We start from the raw sequence: 21,143 nt of genomic DNA, 5'->3' as shown, positions 1-21,143 counted from the left end.
ATCTTTGTGGTATAAACAGAAAAACAAATTAAATAATTTATTCAGTTACTAATATTTTGATGGATTTGTAACTAGCATCTTCAAAGCACAAATAACTGTGGTTATTTGAAGACATAGCACTCAATTAGATTGTAGGCATATTCAAATGGTAACTGAAAAGGAACTAATGTCCTATCAGGGTCCTCAATAGGATCCAGATAAAAACAAAGTTAATTCAGAAAGGTCAAGCTAAATGCAGTATTAGAATGATTGTCTCATAGATTAGATCTTATGCAAATTAATGTAGCCATACTTACTGAGGTTGGAGGAGTGTTTAACAACTGATTCCAAAAAAGTCTCTCCAACATACAGCAATTTCTATGTGACAAAATTATCTTTTCCCATTTAATCCTGTGTGAAAGAATAATTCTTTTATGTGGCTTCTGCCTAAGAAAGGTTTAATTTTAAACCTACACTAAATTCATCGTACCATGGACAAGCTAAGAATTTTTGTTTTCTATTTTTACTGGTTTAACATTTAAAAAATTATTTATTTATTTTTTACGAAGTTTGGAAACCCTGATCTTAAGACCATTTCAAGTCTATTACACTTTTTTTATAATCTTTGTCAAGTAGCTTTATTTTATCCTCCTACATGTTTCGCCAATCCTTTTCTATTGGCATCCTTAGGGAATACAAACTAGTAAGCTAAAATGAAGGTTACAGACTAGGTTATAACTGATAATTCTAATACTAATACAAAAAATTGGTATTGTGCGTGACAATGTGCGTGTCTTGTTAACGTGATTTATTCGTTATGGTTCATTACGTAATTGTTATGAAAGTTCATTTCTTTGATGTTTAATGATCTGATAAAAGTTTTCCAAAGTTCTGGTAAAATTAGACCTTGATTCTTGTTTAGGTTTTCAGTTTTACGGGCAACTGTAGCTGCTTCTTTAAAGGTTCTTGAATGGTAGTTATCGTCTATGTATGGCATAAGGCTCTTATCCCACTCAATATGATGGTTAGTAGAGGCAAAGGAGAGCTGATTTTAAGAAAAGATCCAGAGTGTTGGGAGAATGATGAAAATTATCTGGAACTGTGGTTGTTGACAGTAGTCAAGTAGTTACCATACCTGCTGACAAACCAAAAAGCAGCAAGTTCAAATCCTGTAGTGGGCATAGATGGTTGTAAGTGTCTTTAGGAGGGAGATGAATTTTATTGCCCAGTACGCAGTAAAATTCATCTATTGTTTGCTTGCGAGGCCTGAAGTGAGTTGAAAAATAGGTCTCTAAAGTAGGATTTCCCAATATGTAAAAAACAACAAAAAAAATTCTTCAGCCCACCCATGGTGTACTATAGGTTTAGAACTTGTTCTGTGAAGTTAGAGAAGGAGAGCCGGTTGAAATTGTGGACATTGAAATCTCCAAAACAGATTATCTCACTGTTTGCATATGATCAACTTTCAGAGACAGATAACACTGGCCAACAAAAAAATTTTTTTTCCTGCTGATTATGATCTGACACTTGTTTTTTACTAATTTGGGTGCGCTGATTTCAAATATCAAACCCATTTTTCTCTATCACGTCAGGTTTTTCCTCTATTTTCTTTTTGCTAATTTGCAAGTTTTCGATAGTTTTAAGGAGGCAGTACTATTTAGAGGATCAAAAAAATCGATTTTTTAATATTATTTTCTGAAAGTATGTACTTTTAAAAATCTGTTCCTAACTTTTTATCAAGAAATTCGAAAAATTCCTGAAGATATAGCCTATTATTCAAAGCGGTGCGTAGATCACAATTGGAGTGCTTACCGCTCTCGCTTGTTAGTAAATGAATAAATGCGTAAGAACCTGCAATGGCACGTACTGGCGCTTTGAATGCGGGAGAGAGGCTGATAACCGATCTAATACATTTAGGTGATGAAAAGTAGGCGATGACAACTGCCTAAAACAAATGAATGCTATATGCGTCATAGCGGACAAAGAACGATCGAAATGAGTCAATTGTTAATTGATCGTGAAAGTATGGCGAGCGCTCTGATTCTGATCTGCACACCGCTTTGAATAATAAGCTATATCTTCGGGAATTTTTCGAATTTCTTGATAAAAAGTTAGGAACAGATTTTTAGAAGTACATACTTTCAGAAAATAATATTAAAAAATCGATTTTTTTGATCCTCTAAATAGTACTGCCTCCTTAAAACTATCAAAAACTTACAAATTAGCAAAAAGAAAATGCCATAGAGGAAAAACCTGATGTGATAGAGAAAAATGGGTTTGATATTTGAAATCAGCGCACCCAAATTAGTAAAAAACAAGTCTCATATAAAAGTCAGCAAAAATTGTGTTGGACTGTGTAATCAAAATGTTCAATAAAATTATCAGAATTAGAAGAGAATAAAGAAGCCAATGAATACAAGAAAATAAGGCAAGGAAATTTTGATCTTAAGTAGATTATAAAAAGGAGATTCCAGGTTTCATAACCACTGGCATGGGATTGCAGATCTGATGAACGTAAATGTGATGTTCTATTCATACAGAGCACATGCATGATGTACTGTGGAAAGTTTAGGTGAGTTTTAGTTATAGAGGATGCCATTTGAGATTCAGTCATGAATAACAGATCAGGTTTGGATGTCTATAACTGGTGGTGAATGTTGTTGATGTTGGTATTAAGATGCCAGTAAAGTTTATTTTTTTTTTATATGGAGTTTATTTTTACTTTTTTTTTTTTTTTTTTCAATGTTGTCATATGTTTGATATTTTATGATTTTTTTTTTAATATGGGAATAGAATATTATGAAAATCTATTGAGTAGGGGCATGCAGTAGAGGATGGAAGGACTTGGGAACTCCCATATGGAGTCATGTTCACAAGTTGTAAACTTATAGTAGATTCATACTTTGGGCAGGCTAAGGATTTTTTTATTTTTTTATTTTTTTTTTTAACAGTCCAGAAACCATACTCTAGAGATCAAACATGGAACTTTTTCAAGTCATTTCAGGATGCTAAATAAGCAGGGCAGTGGTCTCATACCAGGTGATGAAATTCATTTCCTACCTAAAGACAATCACAGATATCCATGTTCACAGTTAACAGTAAACCTAACCTTCAGTTTGGTTAAGAACACATTGCACTTTTCTTTCTCATTTGAAAAACCTTGTATGTGATAAACCTTACACAAATGAGCAAAACTTTAATATCTATTTCTGCAACTGTAGTAGTATTCTCCAAACCATTCTTCAGTGGAGCTTTGGCAACATTGGTCTGCAGCCAGCAGACCTCAGTTATGTTATTTCTTGGAAAAAAATTGTCACTTCTCATTTCAGTGAAAGATAAAACTTGATTTTTCCATCTCAATTCGCCCAATAACTGATGGCAGAAAATATACAAAATTACATAGCTATTTACTCTTTGTATAAGGATATTCAATTCATTCAGCCATTTGACTCATTCAAAGTTTATTAAGTTATAAATCATAACTAGAGTTAACATATAATTTCTCTGTGTAATTTTTTCCTGCAAAAAAATTAATTATATTAATTAATAAACAAATTACTGTGTGCATTAACAACTATTAAAAATTTAGACAGGTACTGAATGACAAAACAATAATTCTTATCCTTACATTAATGTCTCCAACCCTCCTAAATTATGTTGGAAAGTTTTGAAAAGAACCATGACAAGGAACTTATTAACATTTTGCCACATGGCTATGTATTTATAAATACTCAAGAGTATACAACAATTACAAGAGTAATTACGTAAGCTGTGCACAGAGGGACTATTAAGTTACTGATCTCATATCATTTTTAAATAACAGACTTCACTCTCCATTTCAATAACCATAAATTCTTATCTGTTGTGTTGAGAATGTTGTTTCAATTCTGATTTGGGATGTGAAGATCTGTGTATACAGGGAAACATCTTATATTAGCATATATGTGTGTGGGGGAGGGGGGAACCATTCAAAACAGTAATGTTCGTAAAATAAAGATTCATTTATGATGAACCTTTAGTAATAGATTTTGCTGGAATAATTGTTGGAAAGATTACAGGGGAGATCCCTTTTTCCCACATATCACATCTTGAGATATTCTGGGAGTGCACTTTTCAGGAAGTGTTTGGAAAAGAACCATGGCTATGGTTCTTTTCAAAACACCATTTTATTTACTTTTTTAGAAGTCTAAAAAAGTAAATAAAATGAATAGAAGCCAAATAGTGCTGAAATATTGTGCCTGTACATGCTAGTGCTATAGGGTCTTGCTTTCTTTCTTTCTACCTACATTGGATGAAATACACTAGTGTCCAAAGGCAAAGAATTAACTAAATTTTTACCTGTGTATAAAAAATTTTAACAACTACAGTCAAATGCGGACATAAATTGACTGCCTGCATTAATAAACTATATTACACACAAACACACACAAAAAAAAAAGTGTTAAAAATTTTGTACAAATTAAATTGCAATACAGATTTGGCAAAAGTTACAAGGATGTAGTTATGGAATTAATCTACATTGCTTACAGAAAACTATGCAAAGAGATATTTCAGTATGGAATATGTCCATCCTGAACTGTGATGCAGTTCTCATAATGTTGTACCAATCACTTAGCACTAAGTGATTTAGGAGTTCTTGAGGCAAACTGGCCCACTCCTCCTTCAGAGTAAAGAAGTCCTTGTCTATTTTCTGGAAGAAAATTTCAAGCAGCAATGCACCTCCCTAGTGCATCCCAAATATGTTCTATGGGGTTGAGATCTGGGAAGAATGCTCACCACTCGATTCAATTAATATCCTTGGTAATATTTTTGAAGAAAAGAATTCCTTTTACCTATACTCTACAGCATTTTTGTTTCATTAAATAATGGTTTTACAAACCATATTTAAAAATTTAAGGAGGAATCGACCAAACTTCAGGAATTGATTCCATACATAAATTTTAATCAAATACGCTTATATCAATCTGGGTCCAATTTATGGTGACAAAGAAAATTAGACTATAGCGTTAAACATTTATAAATAAAGAATATCACAAATTTATTCTTTGTAGATTCAATTTTTTTGAGTTTCAAGATTTATTATGGACATGATTTATTAGTCAAATATTTCAATTCAGTATTAATATAGTTTACTAAATATAGAATTCTGCACATGAAAATGTAGTAAGATCACAGTCAATGCTATCCCATTCCATTATAGTGCTCTTTTGAAAACACTCAGTAAAATGATGACTCCCCTTTTGCCCAAATTCTGAGCCATCAATTGATAGCAATAGATTATGGTATACAATTCCTTGAATTCTCCAGCTTCAAGCAATAATAGTGAATATAATGGCTCCCTTAATAATTCGATGCAACTGGTATGAAATAAATGTATTCAGTTATTAAACACATACAGTACTATTTTGAACTGGTTAAAAAATGTCATCTTTTTGAGGCATAATGGCTAGGAAAAATAAGGAAAGTGAAAAATCAAAGGTGCAAAGAAAAAACATTTGCTGGATATAAAACTGCAACTGTTAAGGCAATTAGAAGTAAGTGAATGTTAAACTGATATAGGTACCTCTTTAAACTTAGAAGCATACAATATAAGCACAATTATGATAAGTGTTGAATAAAAGTTTAATACTGTTCTATTCATGTTTGTGTTTTCACCTTTCACTATTTATGTATGGTTAAATGAACCAGTTTAGCACTCTAAATTCTAAGAATGTATCCTTAGCATTACCTGGGATCATAGCACATTTCCAAGAAAGATTTCATCAACGTGCAACATATCGGCTATCACTCAAATTTTGAAGTCCTTTATTAGCACTATAAAATACTGTGCTAATATATTGCAAATAATACAATAATGCCAAAATTTGAAAATTTATGGAATTTAATACAATAATTTGTAATTTAATGAAATTTACCTCTTTAGAGGAGTTATCTACATTTTGTGAAGTTGATGTTCCTGATTCATCCTGAAGAACACATTCTCTAAAGTCTCTCATTTGAGATTTTCCAGATGCTGATGGAGCTATAAAAACAAATACACTACATGTTGCAATACATAGAGAAAGCTGAAAATACTATATACAAAGTGTGGCTATTAAATAATGAGACTGGTTGCAAAAATGTGGTTTATTATTATAATTGTACAACTTTAATGTTATCCCCTTCAACATACTCCCCTCCTCTACCTATGCACCGATGCATACGAATTTTCCATTGTTGGAAGCAGTACTGCAAAGCATCAGGTTGCTTCAGTAGCGCTGTAGTTTTCTCCTTTGCCTCATCCACTGACTGAAAATGGGTGCCTTTCAATACAGATTTCAACTTCGGAAAAAGGTAAAAGTTGCATGGAGCTACCAGAAACAGAAACAAAGAGACAATCAATGCACTGGAAAACTCACACGTTACTGAGAATGAAAAAAGCAAGAATGAGCAAGTCAAAACTGAAGGAAATGCCGATCGTTTTTTTTTTTTTTTTTTTTTTTTTTTTTTTTTGTATATGAATGGCTTGGTAATGGTTGAATGGGTACCAGAGGGTCAGACAGTTAATCAACATTATTACCTTGAGGTTCTGGCCAAGCTGAGAGAACGAGTGAGGAAGAAAAGAACCGATCTATGGAAGAACAACACTTGGATTCTCCATCAGGACAATGCTCCAGCCCAGTGCACTGTCTGTAAAGCAGTATCTGGCTGATAAGAAGATCCTAGTGCTGGACATTCCACCTTACTCACCAGACTTTGCTCCATGCAACTTTTACCTTTTTCCAAAGTTAAAATCCAAATTGAATGGCATCCATTTTCAGTCAGTGGATGAGGTAAAGGAAAAAAATGGCAGTGCTACTGAAGCAGATAACACCTGATGACTAGCAGCACTGCTTCCAGCAATGGAAAATTCGTAGGCAATGGTGTATAGATAGAGGAGGGGGAGTATATTGAAGGGGATAACAATTAAGTTGTACAATTGTAATAATAAACCACATTTCTGCAACTAGTCTTGTTATTTAATAGCCACACCTCATATACTTTCTAAAAAATACTAAGGTTCCTCATTTGTTCAATATTTACAAAGCCCTAAAATATCTGTGTAAAAATACAAACTAAAATTGTTTCCACCAGCAACCAGAAATTGTCAAGTTTTTTTCAGCCCACAAAGATACAAATTGATTGGGAAATATCTGAATATTCCACTGAGTTAGCTTTGCATTAGGAATACCCACCTAATAATGTGTTGGTCTACCTCTCTCTGCAGTCATGGCTTGCACAAGCCTAGGACTAGATTCCACCAGGTGTTGAACATCATCCATGCATGCGCCTCATGTTCGCTGCAGCAACTCTGTCAGTTCATCCTCATTCCAAGGAGGAGGATCAACAGTTCTCACCCAGTAGAGCATATTCCACACATGTTCAATTGAGTTACAGTTAAGGAAGTTTGGGGGGCCCAAGGCAATGTGGCGAATTCGTTCTGTTCCTCCAACCACTCAGTAGTTGTACGAGCTTGATGGGTGCAAAGTCCAGTTGAAAGATGGCAATGTGGTTGGGGTAGATCTCCTGCACATATGGATGGAGATGGTCAGCTAACACCACCTCAACTAGATTGTTGAACCCCAACTGTGCAACCAGGGGATGGGGCTTCTGCTGTTTACAGCCCAGCCATTACCATAGTGCAGCAGGAAATGGGACTCATGACTCCAGACCACCTTCTTCCATACGGCGAGGGTCCATTACTGACATTCCTTTGTCTATGCGAGGTGTTTGCTATGCTTGGCCATCATCATCATCATCATGAGTACCCCTGTTAGTCTTCGGCTGTGGAACACAGGTGAAGCAGGTATGGTGCATGTGAAAATGGGTCGAGCTGTCCCACTGTTGTACTGGTAGGTGAGCTGTCTGATTGTTGCTGAGATACCAGTTGTGACACCCAACACTTGCCTCTAGGATCAACCATGCATGGATGACCAATGTGAGCCCTTCTGCTGTATGTCTGTTCATGGTTAATCCAGTCCTGGTATACCCTTAATACAGCAGTAGGGGAGCAACCAACAAGTGCGGTTGTTTCTGAAATATCGGCACCTACCCTCCAGGCCCCAACTATCTGCCTGCAGTCAAATTCATTCATATCACCATGTTTCCCCATTACTGGCAAACATTTACTGATTAAGTCAAGAGGATAGGTGTGCCCATTTATGGCAGCAACATGAAATGATGTTGCTATCATGTGGTACTTTGTTATCGCGCCGAGGTGTTCCTAATGCAAAGCTAACTCAGTGTACAATGTATATTGTTTTCTATGCCAATCTAATTGTGGTTCCTTCCATATATTGACTGTACAATCAGATCACGATGCTCTTGATTATGCAAACATGTTAGAGATTATACTGTTGCTATTTTGGATAATCTGAAAAAAAAAAAAAAAATACTAAAATTGATACCCATCATATAACATAACTAAACCACATGCCACAAATTGCTATACTTGATTTCCAAGATAACGTAACAAATATACCTTGAGGTTCCGGCCTCAAGGTATATTTGTTACGTTATCTTGGCCTCAAGGTCTGAAAAACTGGCAATTAAACCCAGTTAATGCCCATCACCTCAACTTGATTTCAAAAATCTGAAATTCATAACCAATCAGAATACATCCTACTCTTCAATGTCATCTAAATCAAGGAACACTGACATCTGTATTCATGCTTTTTTAAACTCCCTTAATTCCGAGGATGACTGTTTGGTTCGAAATGTCCTCACACTAAAGTTTTTATTGTCCTTCATTTGCTTATACTTTACCAGTTAAGAAAGAAACATTAGTCATCCAACATTGTTCCTAATTATCCATTCCTTTTTCCCTCAATCTGTAACAAAACTTATATTTCATGCATTCATAGGTTTCACCATTTCATGAGATATTCCTGTCAGTTTTAGTAAATTTATTAATATAATTTATACCAATGTTTATTCATGGGTTAGTTTTAAATTTTGTAATGTTTTTATGTACATGGTTTATCAAATTTTTATTTTATTTCTACTATACAAGTTAGTTTTTAAGGTTTTCAGAAAATAAGGAAATAAAAAGAAAACTATCTTTGAAATGACAAATTATTTCAAAGGTAGGATTTTCTTTTTTCAATTTTTGATAGAAATATTAATGTCTATCTTAAATCAACTGCATCCTATACCGTAACCATATGTCAAGTAGGTGTCATAAAAGTAGGCAATGTAATTCACTTCATTAAACAGAAAAGCTTGATAGATATTTATATTCAGTACTTCAAATAGCAATATGAGCCTAAGACTATGCAGAAAACTTTGAAATAGTACAGAACAATGGTTTTATCTGGCTAAATGAAGTGAACTATTCTAATTTCCAAAAGCACATTCATTCTACTCTCGAGAACTTTATCTTGTGCAAATATACATATAAGAAAAAGATTCAGCCAAACAAAAGAAAACACTAGAAACACAACTGCAATTACCTTTCAAAAGGATTGCTATTCTGGACTTTCTGCCTTTTGTTAGTGTTGATATCATGAGTTTGTGTGTGTGTGTGGGGGGGGGGGGGGGGTCAATAATAATGAGATTAAGCACGTCAATATCTGCAAGTGTGGTTGGGTTATATATATATATAATGATCATTGTTGACCCCCCCCCCCCCCGCACACACACACAAACTCATGATATCAACACTAACAAAAGGCAGAAAGTCCAGAATAGCAATCCTTTTGAAAGGTAATTGCAGTTGTGTTTCTAGTGTTTTCTTTTGTTGTATGAAGAATGAAAAAGTATGATATTCAGAAAAGGAGGACAACCCCTGGTTTCTAATTCTGCTGTAAATTTGATTTTTGGATATTGGTTGTTCAGGTGATTTAAGAAATCCTGGAGCATATCCTGACCATAACTTCATATCCACAGCATCAGTGAATCTTTTCTGGAGTCCTGCTCATAACACTTAGGAGCTCACAGATCATCTTTGAATTTTTACAGCTATTTGCTAACAGCAGAGAGAGAGGGTTCACCCGCTGCTATGACAGTTTTCTTTGTCGATATGCTCTTGTACCAAAGTAACCTGAATATACACAATGTTTCAAGTTTCAATCAAGTAATAATAGTTGATTATTACTTGATTTAGTTAAAGATGTAAAGAACAGCAAATATAAGATAGAGAAAGAAGTGGCATGAATAAAAAATACTTTTACTGTAAAATGGATTACGAATAATTTACATATGTGATATTGTGTGTGTGTTTGTGTTATAAGTATTTGGGGAGTGGGGGGGGGGGTTGAAGCATGTATGATCCTATAAACTCTAGACTTTCATATTTGCATTTATGATAGGCATAATTAAAAAACTTATGAATAGATGGAAAGGGATTTGTTTGCAAAATATAAGTCACTAACCAATAAGAAACAACAACTATATACATTGCTAGCTCAGTAAATACCTAGAGGGAGGGGCTTATCCTCTGATATAATAATGCTGATCAGGTGATCGTGTGGGTGTGGTAGGATTATACACAAGTTGACTGAGGAGTAAATCATCCTGTACAATTTATTGTGCTTGTTATGTGTATTTCTTTCTTTTTTATATATGTATTTCACTTTATTTTATTTACTAATGATCAGTGTTTTTTTTTTTTAAGATGCAGAGACTCAAGCAGTAAGTGTGATATATTTGTCAACAAACAGTGCAATTAGAGACAACAGGGATAAAAATGGCACTGAACAAAGCTACAATGAAACACATATTCCCTCTCACAGGAACTATGCTGCACAGACTCAAGCAAAACCATTTGTTGTACTGCCAAACAAAGTATCTAACTAAAAACATTTGTCCAAATTTTCAATTACATGAAATAAGTATTTGAATGCATTTGAAATTTTCAATCTCATTAAGACAGATCACAAATGCTATCTTCAAATAAAATTCTACCAAAAGAGATACACTAACATGCTGTACAAACTTTGTGTCAGTGAGTCTGCATGCCAGCCCAACAAGAAAGAGCAAACAAACAAGCGGAAATAAAATTCCGCTGAAAGAGTTGCAACTAACAAGCCATATTAAACTTTGTGTCAGTTGAGCTTGCTTGCCCAACGCAGAAGTAACATACAAATGGTAATGAGAATTCCTGTCAGTATGATAAATGTGCGAAACACTTCCCAATGTGAACGCCTTAATGTGATGTTTATGTTCATCTTTTCTTATTGGGAAGGTGTGCCTTGTTTCCCCTATGTGGGATAGGTTGCAGGTGCACTGAAATTTGTAAACACCTGGGTTGGAAACATAGGGAAGGGGATCTTTTGATTAGCTGAGTATACTTAATTTTGCAGGAGGTTTGAAGGTTACCTTAATGTTGTATTTACATAGTGTTCTTCTATTTTTTCTGATATTCCCCAACTGTATGGTATGGCTCTGGCATTCTAATCTTTTTTTGCTTTTAATGGTATTATCGTGAAGGAGCTTGTGAATTTTTTTTTTTTAGTCATTTTTTTTATAACCGTTTGGCTAATAATTTCATATTCTGTGTTCAGTGCCTGCTCACTAGAGCAAATTGTTAGGGCTCTATGTTTGAGGGTGCTTATGACCCCTAGTATTTGTGTTGGATAGTGGTATAGTTTTTATGTATGCCTGTGTGTGTGTATAGGTTTGTAGTAGACAACGCATGAAAGACCCTGAACAAATAGCACAAACATATCCAATTTACTATTGAGATTGAAAACAATAACTCCCTTTTCTACACACACTTGTCTTCTCTTGTGCTGCCTTTCATTCACATTCTACCACAAACCTACACACTCAGGCCAATACATACATAAAAATTCGTGCCACCACTCAATACAAAAACTAGGGGTCATCAGCAACCTCAAAACCATTTGTCTAATAATTTCATATTCTTTGTTCAGCACCTGCTCACTGGAACAAATTGTCAGGACTCTATGTTTGAAGGTGCTGATGATGGATGGTGGTATGTTTGTGTTGTGTTGGATGGTGGTATGAATTTTTATGTATATATTGGCCTGAGTGTGTAGGTTTGCATTAGACTATGAATGAAAGGCAGCACGAGGAAAGACATGTGACGAGTGTGTGTGTGTAGAAAAGGAAGAGACATTGGTTTCAATCTTGACAGTAAATTGGATAAGTCTGTGCTATTTGTTCATGGTCTACTGCAAACCTACATACACACAGGCCAAAGATCCTCTTCCCTACATTGCCAACCTAGGGGTTTACAAAATTCAATGCACCTGAGCATATTTAAAAAAGACAAACAAATGCCACATTAAATTCCTGCACTATGGTAAAACAGGCCTGTCAGACTACACACTTCAAATATGTAACAGGATTAACTGGAAAGGCAACAAGTACCTACACTGCACTAAAACCTGGTTTGAAAGAAAGTTCAAAGAAGCCTGAGAGATGATGAAACATCATCCGAATCTTAACAAAAATGGATTAATGATTCCAAGACTCTGGAGAACCCCAATATAAGAAAACCATATTATAAAAGGACTTTAGAGATGTCTTTAATGTAGTTCTGCTTTAAGTTTTTTTTTGAAATCTGTATTAGTATACTGATATGTATAAAAAAAGTATTTCATTTTGTTAATCTATATTTTTGTATATATTTTATCTATTATTATTTTTAATTATAATTTTTTTTTCCACCAGAGATCAGGCTAGGGCAAATGATTAACAAAGCATTTAGATTTATCTTACTTTTGTGTAGTGTAATGCAGATTGTATTCTGTGCATGTATGTTTTCCCGATGATGACCTCAATATAGAGGTCGAAACGTCAAGGGTTATTTTCTTAATTATAAGTAATTAAGTAATTTATTAGTAACTTATAATAAAATTATAATTGACAATCAGCAGTTAGAACTGAAGGAAATACAAGATGGTTTGATGTAAAATCACAGGTAAAATCACAAGGATGCATATTACCTCCAAGCTTATTCATCATCTATATGGATCATATAGATGATGAAAGAAAGTGGCATAAGTCTGATATTAGAAATGGAGATGTCAAACTTAGCTCTCTTTGCTTTATGCAGATATTGTACTCCTAAATCAGGTTAGTGCACTAGACTGGTGATTGGCTCAGTAGTAGATATCAGAGAGTTGTATATGGGGGTAGCAGTCTCAGGGTGTAAGAAGGTTATAAGTAGATTTCCACAGGATTAAGTTCTGGGACCATTACTGTTCAATCTTTATGTCAATAATATTGTTATGGTGCTAAACATAGATGTTCAGTTGTTTGTAACAGTGTTGATGTTTTGGTTCTTCAAGAGGATTTGAATAAGCTGAAAGGGTGGGTAAAGGCATGGGGATTTTAGTTAAGGGTTTAAAATATGAGATCCACAGAAGGGATGCTTCAAATTCACTTGGTGGAGTTATACTGAAAGAAGTGAAGGAAGCAAGAGATCTTGAGGTGACTGTGGATGGAGATTTAAGTTCTGGGGATAATGCACAAGTTGTGAAGGCATCTAAGAGAATTGCAGCAATGTTGAGGAGAACACTGACCACAGGAGGGACCAAGTGTGCTGGACCCATTGTATAAAGCTTTGATCAACCATCTGAAAATCCAGATCTGGTCAACAAGATTTGAAGTAACCTTGGAGAGTGTGCAGAGACAAATAACAAAAATGATGTCAGGACTATACAATGTTGATTATGAGAATAATCTGAGGGCATGCAGACTGCAGAGTCTGGTGAGTAGAGGGCAAAGGGGGAAATGTGATCGACACATTTAAGTTGTTGAAGGGTTATTATAATATTAACACTGAGGAAAATCAATAGAAGTCAATAAAGTTCAAAAGCAATGGAAAGTTCTTGTCCTTTGACCCTCTATTAGTCTTCTGATGCAGTGAATGTGTAGAGTACCGTGTTTTTTGAGGAATCCAGCCTGATTTGTGCGAAGTAATGGAGTTATATGTGATTCAATTCTATATAATATCACTCTATTATAGATTTTTAGTGGAGTAGAAAGGAGTGCGATTCCTCTGTAGCTTTCATGTTTGTTCAGGTTACCCTTTTTTGGAATTGGTATTATTAGACCCTCTTTCTACTGTTCAGGAACTTTCCTGGAAGAAAGTTCCTGAATGCAAAGTCCTATACGTGTAGGGATTGTTCTTTGATGTCTATAGAACAACACTTTAAAGCCTCAACTGTGATACCATCTGCTCATGGTGATTTTCCTGCTTTTTGTTGTTGAAGGGCAATTGTGAACTCCTGCATGGTGAAATTGTTGCAATTGATGCTAAGAGTTTCCAGTACTATGGTTTTCAAGATGAAATCAATGTTTGGGGTTGGTGTGTTTAGAAGAGTTTGGAAGTGTGCCTTCTATTCATCAAGTTCTTTGGCTTTCAAACAAGGTTCCATCTTTTTTCTTGATTCTCAATAATCTGGGTTTTCTTTCTGCTGTGCTCAGGGACTTGGCTATTTTGTAAATTTCTCTTATCTTGTGCAATTTTTGAAAGTTTTCTAGCTCTTGGCAGAAGTTCTGGATGTAGGCTTCTTTATCTTTTGAGAGAGCTTCATACTGAAGGGAATCTTGGATTTTTACTTTGAGGTTTATTTTATTGCACATGTCAATCAGTGAGTTTATTTCTTTACTTACCCAGTCTTTATCTACACTTTTTGTGTTTGATTGAAGAAATGTATGGGAAGCTGCTTGATGAATGGAACTTCTACTGGTGACCCCCTTGTCCTTTCCCTTCTTGCCATATACTGAAAAAAATTCTTCATTGTCAATCCCTTAAATGGGTCTATCATGTCTCCTCTTTTTTTTTTGTTTATCAGCTAAATTTTAGAAGCCTACAGATCATCAATCTATTCTCATAGGGAGCATTCCACAGACCTAACAATCTTTGTCACTCATCTCTGGATCCTCTCCACAACTTCATTACAATGGAATCCAGATCTGTTCACAGTAGTCCAGATGCGGCCTTATTAAAGCTTTATTATAGAGGAACAATAACCTCTCTGTTCAGACTTGTTAGTATGTTCTTCAACAACCACATAATCTGATGTGCTGTTTTGGTTACCTTTGCAATATGCTCTCTAAATTTCAACTTCATGTTCCCAATCATACCTAAGTTCTTTGCCTCATGAGTTGACTGCAGTTCAGTTCCTTCAATTAAAGTATACAGCTTCTGATCTCTTATCAAAGTGCATCACCTTACACTTATCTGTATTAAAGTGTCAGCCATTTACCTTTGCCCATACATCTAGTCTGTTTAAGTCTTCCTGCAGGATCTCTCTCCATCACCTACTTTTAACATTATTCTTCCCAGTTTAGTGTCATCAGTAAACAACTGAATGTTTCCTGTCAAATCATTTCCTATATCAGTGATATACAAATTAAACAAAATAGGACCAAGTACTGAGTCCTGTGGTATACCACTGGCCACTTGTCTTCTCCTGAACTTAACTCCTCATATATGTCAATCAGCCACTCTCTAATCCAAATCAGTAGGTTCATATCCATCCCCATTTGCTCCAGTTTATGCCATAGAGTTATATGTAAAATCTTGTCAAATGCTTTTGCAAAGTCTAGCCATTTCCCTTATCCAACTCCACTTCAATTGATTATAAAAAGTAAGCAAATTACTAATACAAGACCTAACTTTTGCAAAACCATGTTGTCCTTTATAGAGTATCATATTCTTACGAACCTAGTCCTGAATCGTGCCTTTTCTTTCACCAATTCTCCAAATACTTTTATACCACTCATATATGTCATTAACATTATTCTTCCCAGTTTAGTGTCATCAGTAAACAACTGAATGTTTCCTGTCAAATCATTTCCTATATCAGTGATATACAAATTAAACAAAATAGGACCAAGATGCTAATTGACCTATAATTTGCCACTTCTGTTTTGAAGCTTTCTTTATGCAATGGGACTATTCTGCAGTCTTTCCACTCCACTGGCATCTTCCCATTACAGAGGCTTAAATTAAACAGCTTGGTCAGAGGAGCTGTTAATTCCATTGCACATTCTTGTAATACACAGGCCAATATGCAATATAACCATGACTGTGTTCAATATTGAGGTTTTGTAATATTTTAAGCCATCCATTTCTTCAACCTCTATTCGTCTATCGATCAATGTCACATCTGGCATTACAACGTCACCACCTAGATAGCAAATCCCTACAAAATGCTTACTCAGTAATTTACCTATTTGATTTGGATTCTGTTACCTTCCCCACTATCAGAACTTTTTATACTCATCTTTCCATAGTCATTCCTCCTTTTACTTGCCACACAGTGAAAGAACTCCTTAGGGTTTCTTTTAGCCTTCAGCTAAAAGAAACCCTAAGGAGTTTTTTCATAATTAGCTTTGGCCTTCCTTACTATACCAGTTGCCCTTCTTGCCTGTGCCTTATACTGCTCATAGGCATGCTGATCACATTTTTCTTTATAATCCCTCCACAGCCTAATCTTTGTGTGCTACTGCTGCATAATGAAGCTATTCACCGATCTAATCCTAATGGATTTATCCTTCTGACTCTAGGTATACATTCAGATACTGCTTTCTTCAATCACCCCTGGACTACCTCCAATGCACAAACATTTCTCCCCTCCAAATTATGTCATTGCTCTGCTGAAAGCTGTCTACTCAGCTTGTCATAATCACCTGCTTTGTAATTTCACATATATCCCATTTAGCAGAAAATTCTGCATGTCTGGCAATCTCCCAGGTCAAGACTACATGATCACTTTTTCCAAGCAGAGGCAGCATGGCTAGATTGGTTAGTGTTAAGTTCTCTGATGAAATGATCCAGCACTCTTGAACCTTGTGCCACCTCTATTGCATGTTGCCTCAGATAATTATCTCTCAGCAGCTGTATAAATTTCATTTCCTTCACAGATAGGGAATTTCCTTCCCTATCTGTGACAATTCCTCTTCCCAATCTATGTCCCCATAGTTGAAATTCCCCATAATAATAATAACCCAACCTGTACTCATTATGCTCATTTGCAAATGCATGTCATTACATTCTCCTGTATACCCTCTGTATTATAGCACCAGCCAATTACATATTTAGTCCTGTTGGCATCTATCTCACAATAGGTATCCTCAAATAAACTTCGCTCACATTCCCTCTCCCCCAGATGTACCACTCTTTTTGGCTTTAATTTTTCTGCTGTTATTAGCACCACCCTCCCTCCCCAGTCATGTTCCTTACCCTCTCTGAAGTCACTATATCTCTTGCATTCTATTCTTGTGACCATACCATCCTCAGTCAACCACGTCTAACTAATGCCTATAACTTTTAGCCAAGTTGTGCCAAGTAATGTCAAAGCTTCTCAACCTTATTTTGAAAACTTCTGGCATTAGTATACATTAACTGCAATATCTCCTTCATCCCACAACCTCCCTTACATCTTAAGTTACTTAGATGACTAAAGTTAACCTGGTGTGTTACAGAGTGTGCTGAAAAGTTGTGATAATCATCATGAAGGAACCGAGATAGAACCATGTAACTTGCACATCATTCTAAATATTCCCCATGAAGTGTTATACACTTGTTACAATGGTGCTGCATCATTTGAAATACTCTGAGAAAAAAGTCTTCCCTTGTTGCACAACCCAGTCCTCAACTACAGATATGACTTCATCATCTGTGATACATTTTGTTCCTTTCAAGTGTTTCTTTAAATTTCGGAATAGGAAATAGTCAGATGTGGCCAGGTCTGGCGAAGAGAATGGATGATGCAGACACTAAAACTGAAGTTGTGTATTGTCTGTTGGATTACATGAGCAGTGTGAGCAGGTATATTGTCCTGCAGAAACAGACCATCAGCAGGACATGTGATGAGCCAGCACATTCTGGTAGCTCGCAGCATTTAAGGACCTCTCCAGACACACTAACACACCTAACATGTCACATGAGAATGCTTCCCCCAAGCCATCACATCATTGAACAGAACTGATCTGCCACAAGGGGACAATGGCCTCATGCTGTCGGTGCCACACCCTCCTGTAAGTTCGTTACAACTGATAATGGGATTCTTCAGACCACTTGACTCTGGTCCACTCTGCAGGGGTCCAGTTTTGAAGGTTCCCAACACCAGGCAAGGTGCAATGCTGATGCCGAGTTGTCAACAGTGATACACTATTAGGGTGTCAGCTCCCATAACTAATGTCATGCAGAGTGCACAGTGCCAATCACTCATTGATACTGCTTGGACCTCCAACATTGAAACTGGATGTGATTTGTGCCACCACTGTCCTGCGGTTAGTATGTATGAGCCTGGATAGTCTATGTCGACCTCGGGCACCAATGGCAAGTAGTGAGTCACCACTTGCTTGCTGTGCATGGGTCTGTCCATTGGTGGTATACTCGCAGTAGACACAGGATGAATGCCCTTGAGAATCCTAGAGTTCTTACCACTTAGGCGATAGAATGACCCATCTGTCTTGCACTGATAATACATCCATGATAAAAGATCACCACATTTACCCATTCATCGATTGCAATACATTGTTGGAAAGCTCCTATGTCTGTCTATTTACCATCGGCATTCAGTTTAGATATTTCAACTTCCTATTACCCCTATCTCTAATGATTTGTCCACTGAGTGTATATTTAGACAATATAAAAAGTCAGGATAGATTAGCTAATTTAAAAAAGTACTATCTCCCACAAAGGGGATAGACATAGACCATCGGATCTGTTTTAAGTTAAGATAATGAAGTAAAGTTTCACATTTATTTAGAAAGCCATTCTATGAGCAAAGGAACTTCTAATGAACTCTAAGCTTAGTGTTTATAGCAAGTTCCGCAGGTCCAGACTGTTCAGGCTCATGGTATTTAATATAAGATTTGTGTTCTTCTAGCTGAATAAATGTAGCTTTTCCTGTTTGTCTGAAATAAGATAAGAGTAAGGAATCTAGTAGATGTCTGGATAATACACCTGATTTACAGCGAACCAACTCCTCACTATATGCAAATCCCAAATCCATCTGTATTTAGAATGCTGTTCACATGTTTTGGGTGATGCACCTAAAGCTTCTCTTAAACTCCTTGATGCCATTCAGAGATGAGTGATTAGACTCATAGCTGATCCATCTCTTAAAGACCGACTTCAATCTCTATCTCACAGGCACAGTGTTTCAACAATGTGTCTATTCCACAGGTACCTCCATGGTGAGTGCTCCAGTGAACTGGCAACCATCATTCCTTCACTTTTTGTTGCGCCTGTTAATACAAGAGCTGCAGCTGCCCATCACCCATTTACAGTGCAACTGCAAGCACACTGAACCTGCTTCTATTCATCTTCTTTTATTCAGTTTACCTGTCCTCTGGAACAGCCATCCTCAAGATGTATTCCCAAACAACTACAACCTGAAACTTTTTTTTTTTAATAATAAAAAAAAAAAAAAATCAATAAACTTCTATCTTCTCACCAGCATCCCACACATGACACCAATGTGTCTATATGTTTCTTGACCTCTCGTGTATGGGATCGATATATTTAAAAAATAATAATAATAAAAGTTGGAGATAAATCTTAATAAGATAGAAATTAAGATGTTAAGCAGAATGAAAATATGCCAATATCAGAATATATAATTAAAGAATAGAAAAAGTGGACAGTTTCAATTATCTCAGATCATTAATCACTGAAGACCTAAGTTACTTGAAACTATCAAGCACAGGATCATTTTGGTGGTATCGTATGGAACAGAGAGCTGGATCACTGGAAAACAAGAAGACAGATTAAAAGATTTCAAATTAAAGTGCTTAAGAAGAATCAATGGCACAAAGTGGACTGAAAAAAAAATGATAAAGTAGGGTAAGAGCTGGGATAGACAGATAACATCTTAAATAGGCTACACAAAAGATAGCTACAATGGTTTAGGAACATAGCTAGGATATGAAGAAAGACTATTCTAAGTCCTTCATTATGGAAGGGTTAGAAGTGACTGAGGCAGGGGACGATCAATAAGATAGCCTGATGATGTGAAGACCTGAGCAAGCATGACGACTTAATTGCACAGACGGCAAGACTGGCAGAGGATAGAACCCAATGGAGGAAAATAATTCATAGAACATTCATCTCATCCTGAATAAATGAGAATGAGATGAAATGAATGAATGAATGAATTATGTATGGCTATCATAACATTCTGCAGACCCTGCAAGGAACAGTTTTTGGATGACTAAGTAATAAATATATGTGTGTATATATATATATATATATATATATATATATATATATACACAGTAAAATCCCCCTTTTTACACTTTTCAGGGGACTGATGGAAAAAAGTGTAAATAGCAGGAAAGTGTAAAAAAAACATTAAAAAAAGGCTAAAAGATGACTTACTGCTAGTATGTGAGTCTACATACTAGATTACAAAATTTGATAACTGAAAATAAATGAATTTACAATGACATTTATCTATTTAAAAAAATATTTAATTGATGATTGTTTTTGCTTTGCGTTCTTTTTGACATAGTGCCAGATTGCTTTGTATTGAGTTCAATGCTTGACCTGTTTTTTACTATCATGTTCAAAGTGGACATGGAGAGTCCAAGATCTTTTGCTAAATGCACACGTGTTCCGGCATGCCAATCTACACGTTACAGAATTGCCATCTTTTCTTCTACTGAAATACATTTGCTGTTTTTTTCTCCATGTTACTAACATGGATAATCCACCATCGCAACTTGAAAGCAACTTTCACATGCTAAATTACATAGCAGAAATTCTGCAATATCAATTCGTACTGTGATTGAAAAATCACCGTATCGCTCATCACTACATTACTGCTGCAAGTCACCATGATGGCAGAAACGAAACTACAACCAAAAGCAATGCTATCTGGGAACAGAAATGCACAGATTTCCGCAGAAATTGATTCGAAAATCAGTATTGCCACCCAAGAAAAAAACGCAAATCACAGGAAATAACATCCACATCAAGTTGTTAATTGCAGGAAAACAATATATAGATGACGGGACCAACGGAAAATGACGTAAATGGCAGGAAAACGTAAATTGAGGGAACGTAAAAACGGGGTTTAACTGTATATATATATATATTCCCTCCCTCCATTATCTATAGTTTAAATGAGCATGTAAACTCAAGGTATGTGTACAGGGTAGCTTCTTGAAAATACATAGCATTAAAATACATTAATGTTATAAATCATTCA

The 21,143-nt window shown here is 35.7% G+C and overlaps 1 protein-coding gene across 2 annotated transcripts in view; it reads right to left on the bottom strand.

The window, feature by feature from the left end:
- The window catches only part of aPKC (protein kinase C iota type), a 380,150-nt gene that overhangs the window by 127,719 nt on the left and 231,288 nt on the right, over nucleotides 1–21,143 (bottom strand). For both annotated transcript variants that reach the window (XM_090408542.1, XM_090408543.1), the window contains one exon: nucleotides 5,895–6,001. In XM_090408542.1, coding sequence (XP_090264668.1) covers nucleotides 5,895–6,001 — 107 coding nt within the window. The remainder of the gene's footprint in view (nucleotides 1–5,894; nucleotides 6,002–21,143) is intronic.

Source organism: Typopeltis vanoorti, chromosome 18 (assembly GCF_054136105.1).
Source record: "Typopeltis vanoorti isolate ZY-2024b chromosome 18, IOZ_Tvanoo_1.0, whole genome shotgun sequence".
In the NCBI taxonomy this organism is placed as follows: domain Eukaryota; kingdom Metazoa; phylum Arthropoda; class Arachnida; order Uropygi; family Thelyphonidae; genus Typopeltis; species Typopeltis vanoorti.
The sequence above is the reverse complement of the archived record's forward strand: the minus strand, read 5'-3'. Positions and strand labels throughout refer to the sequence as shown.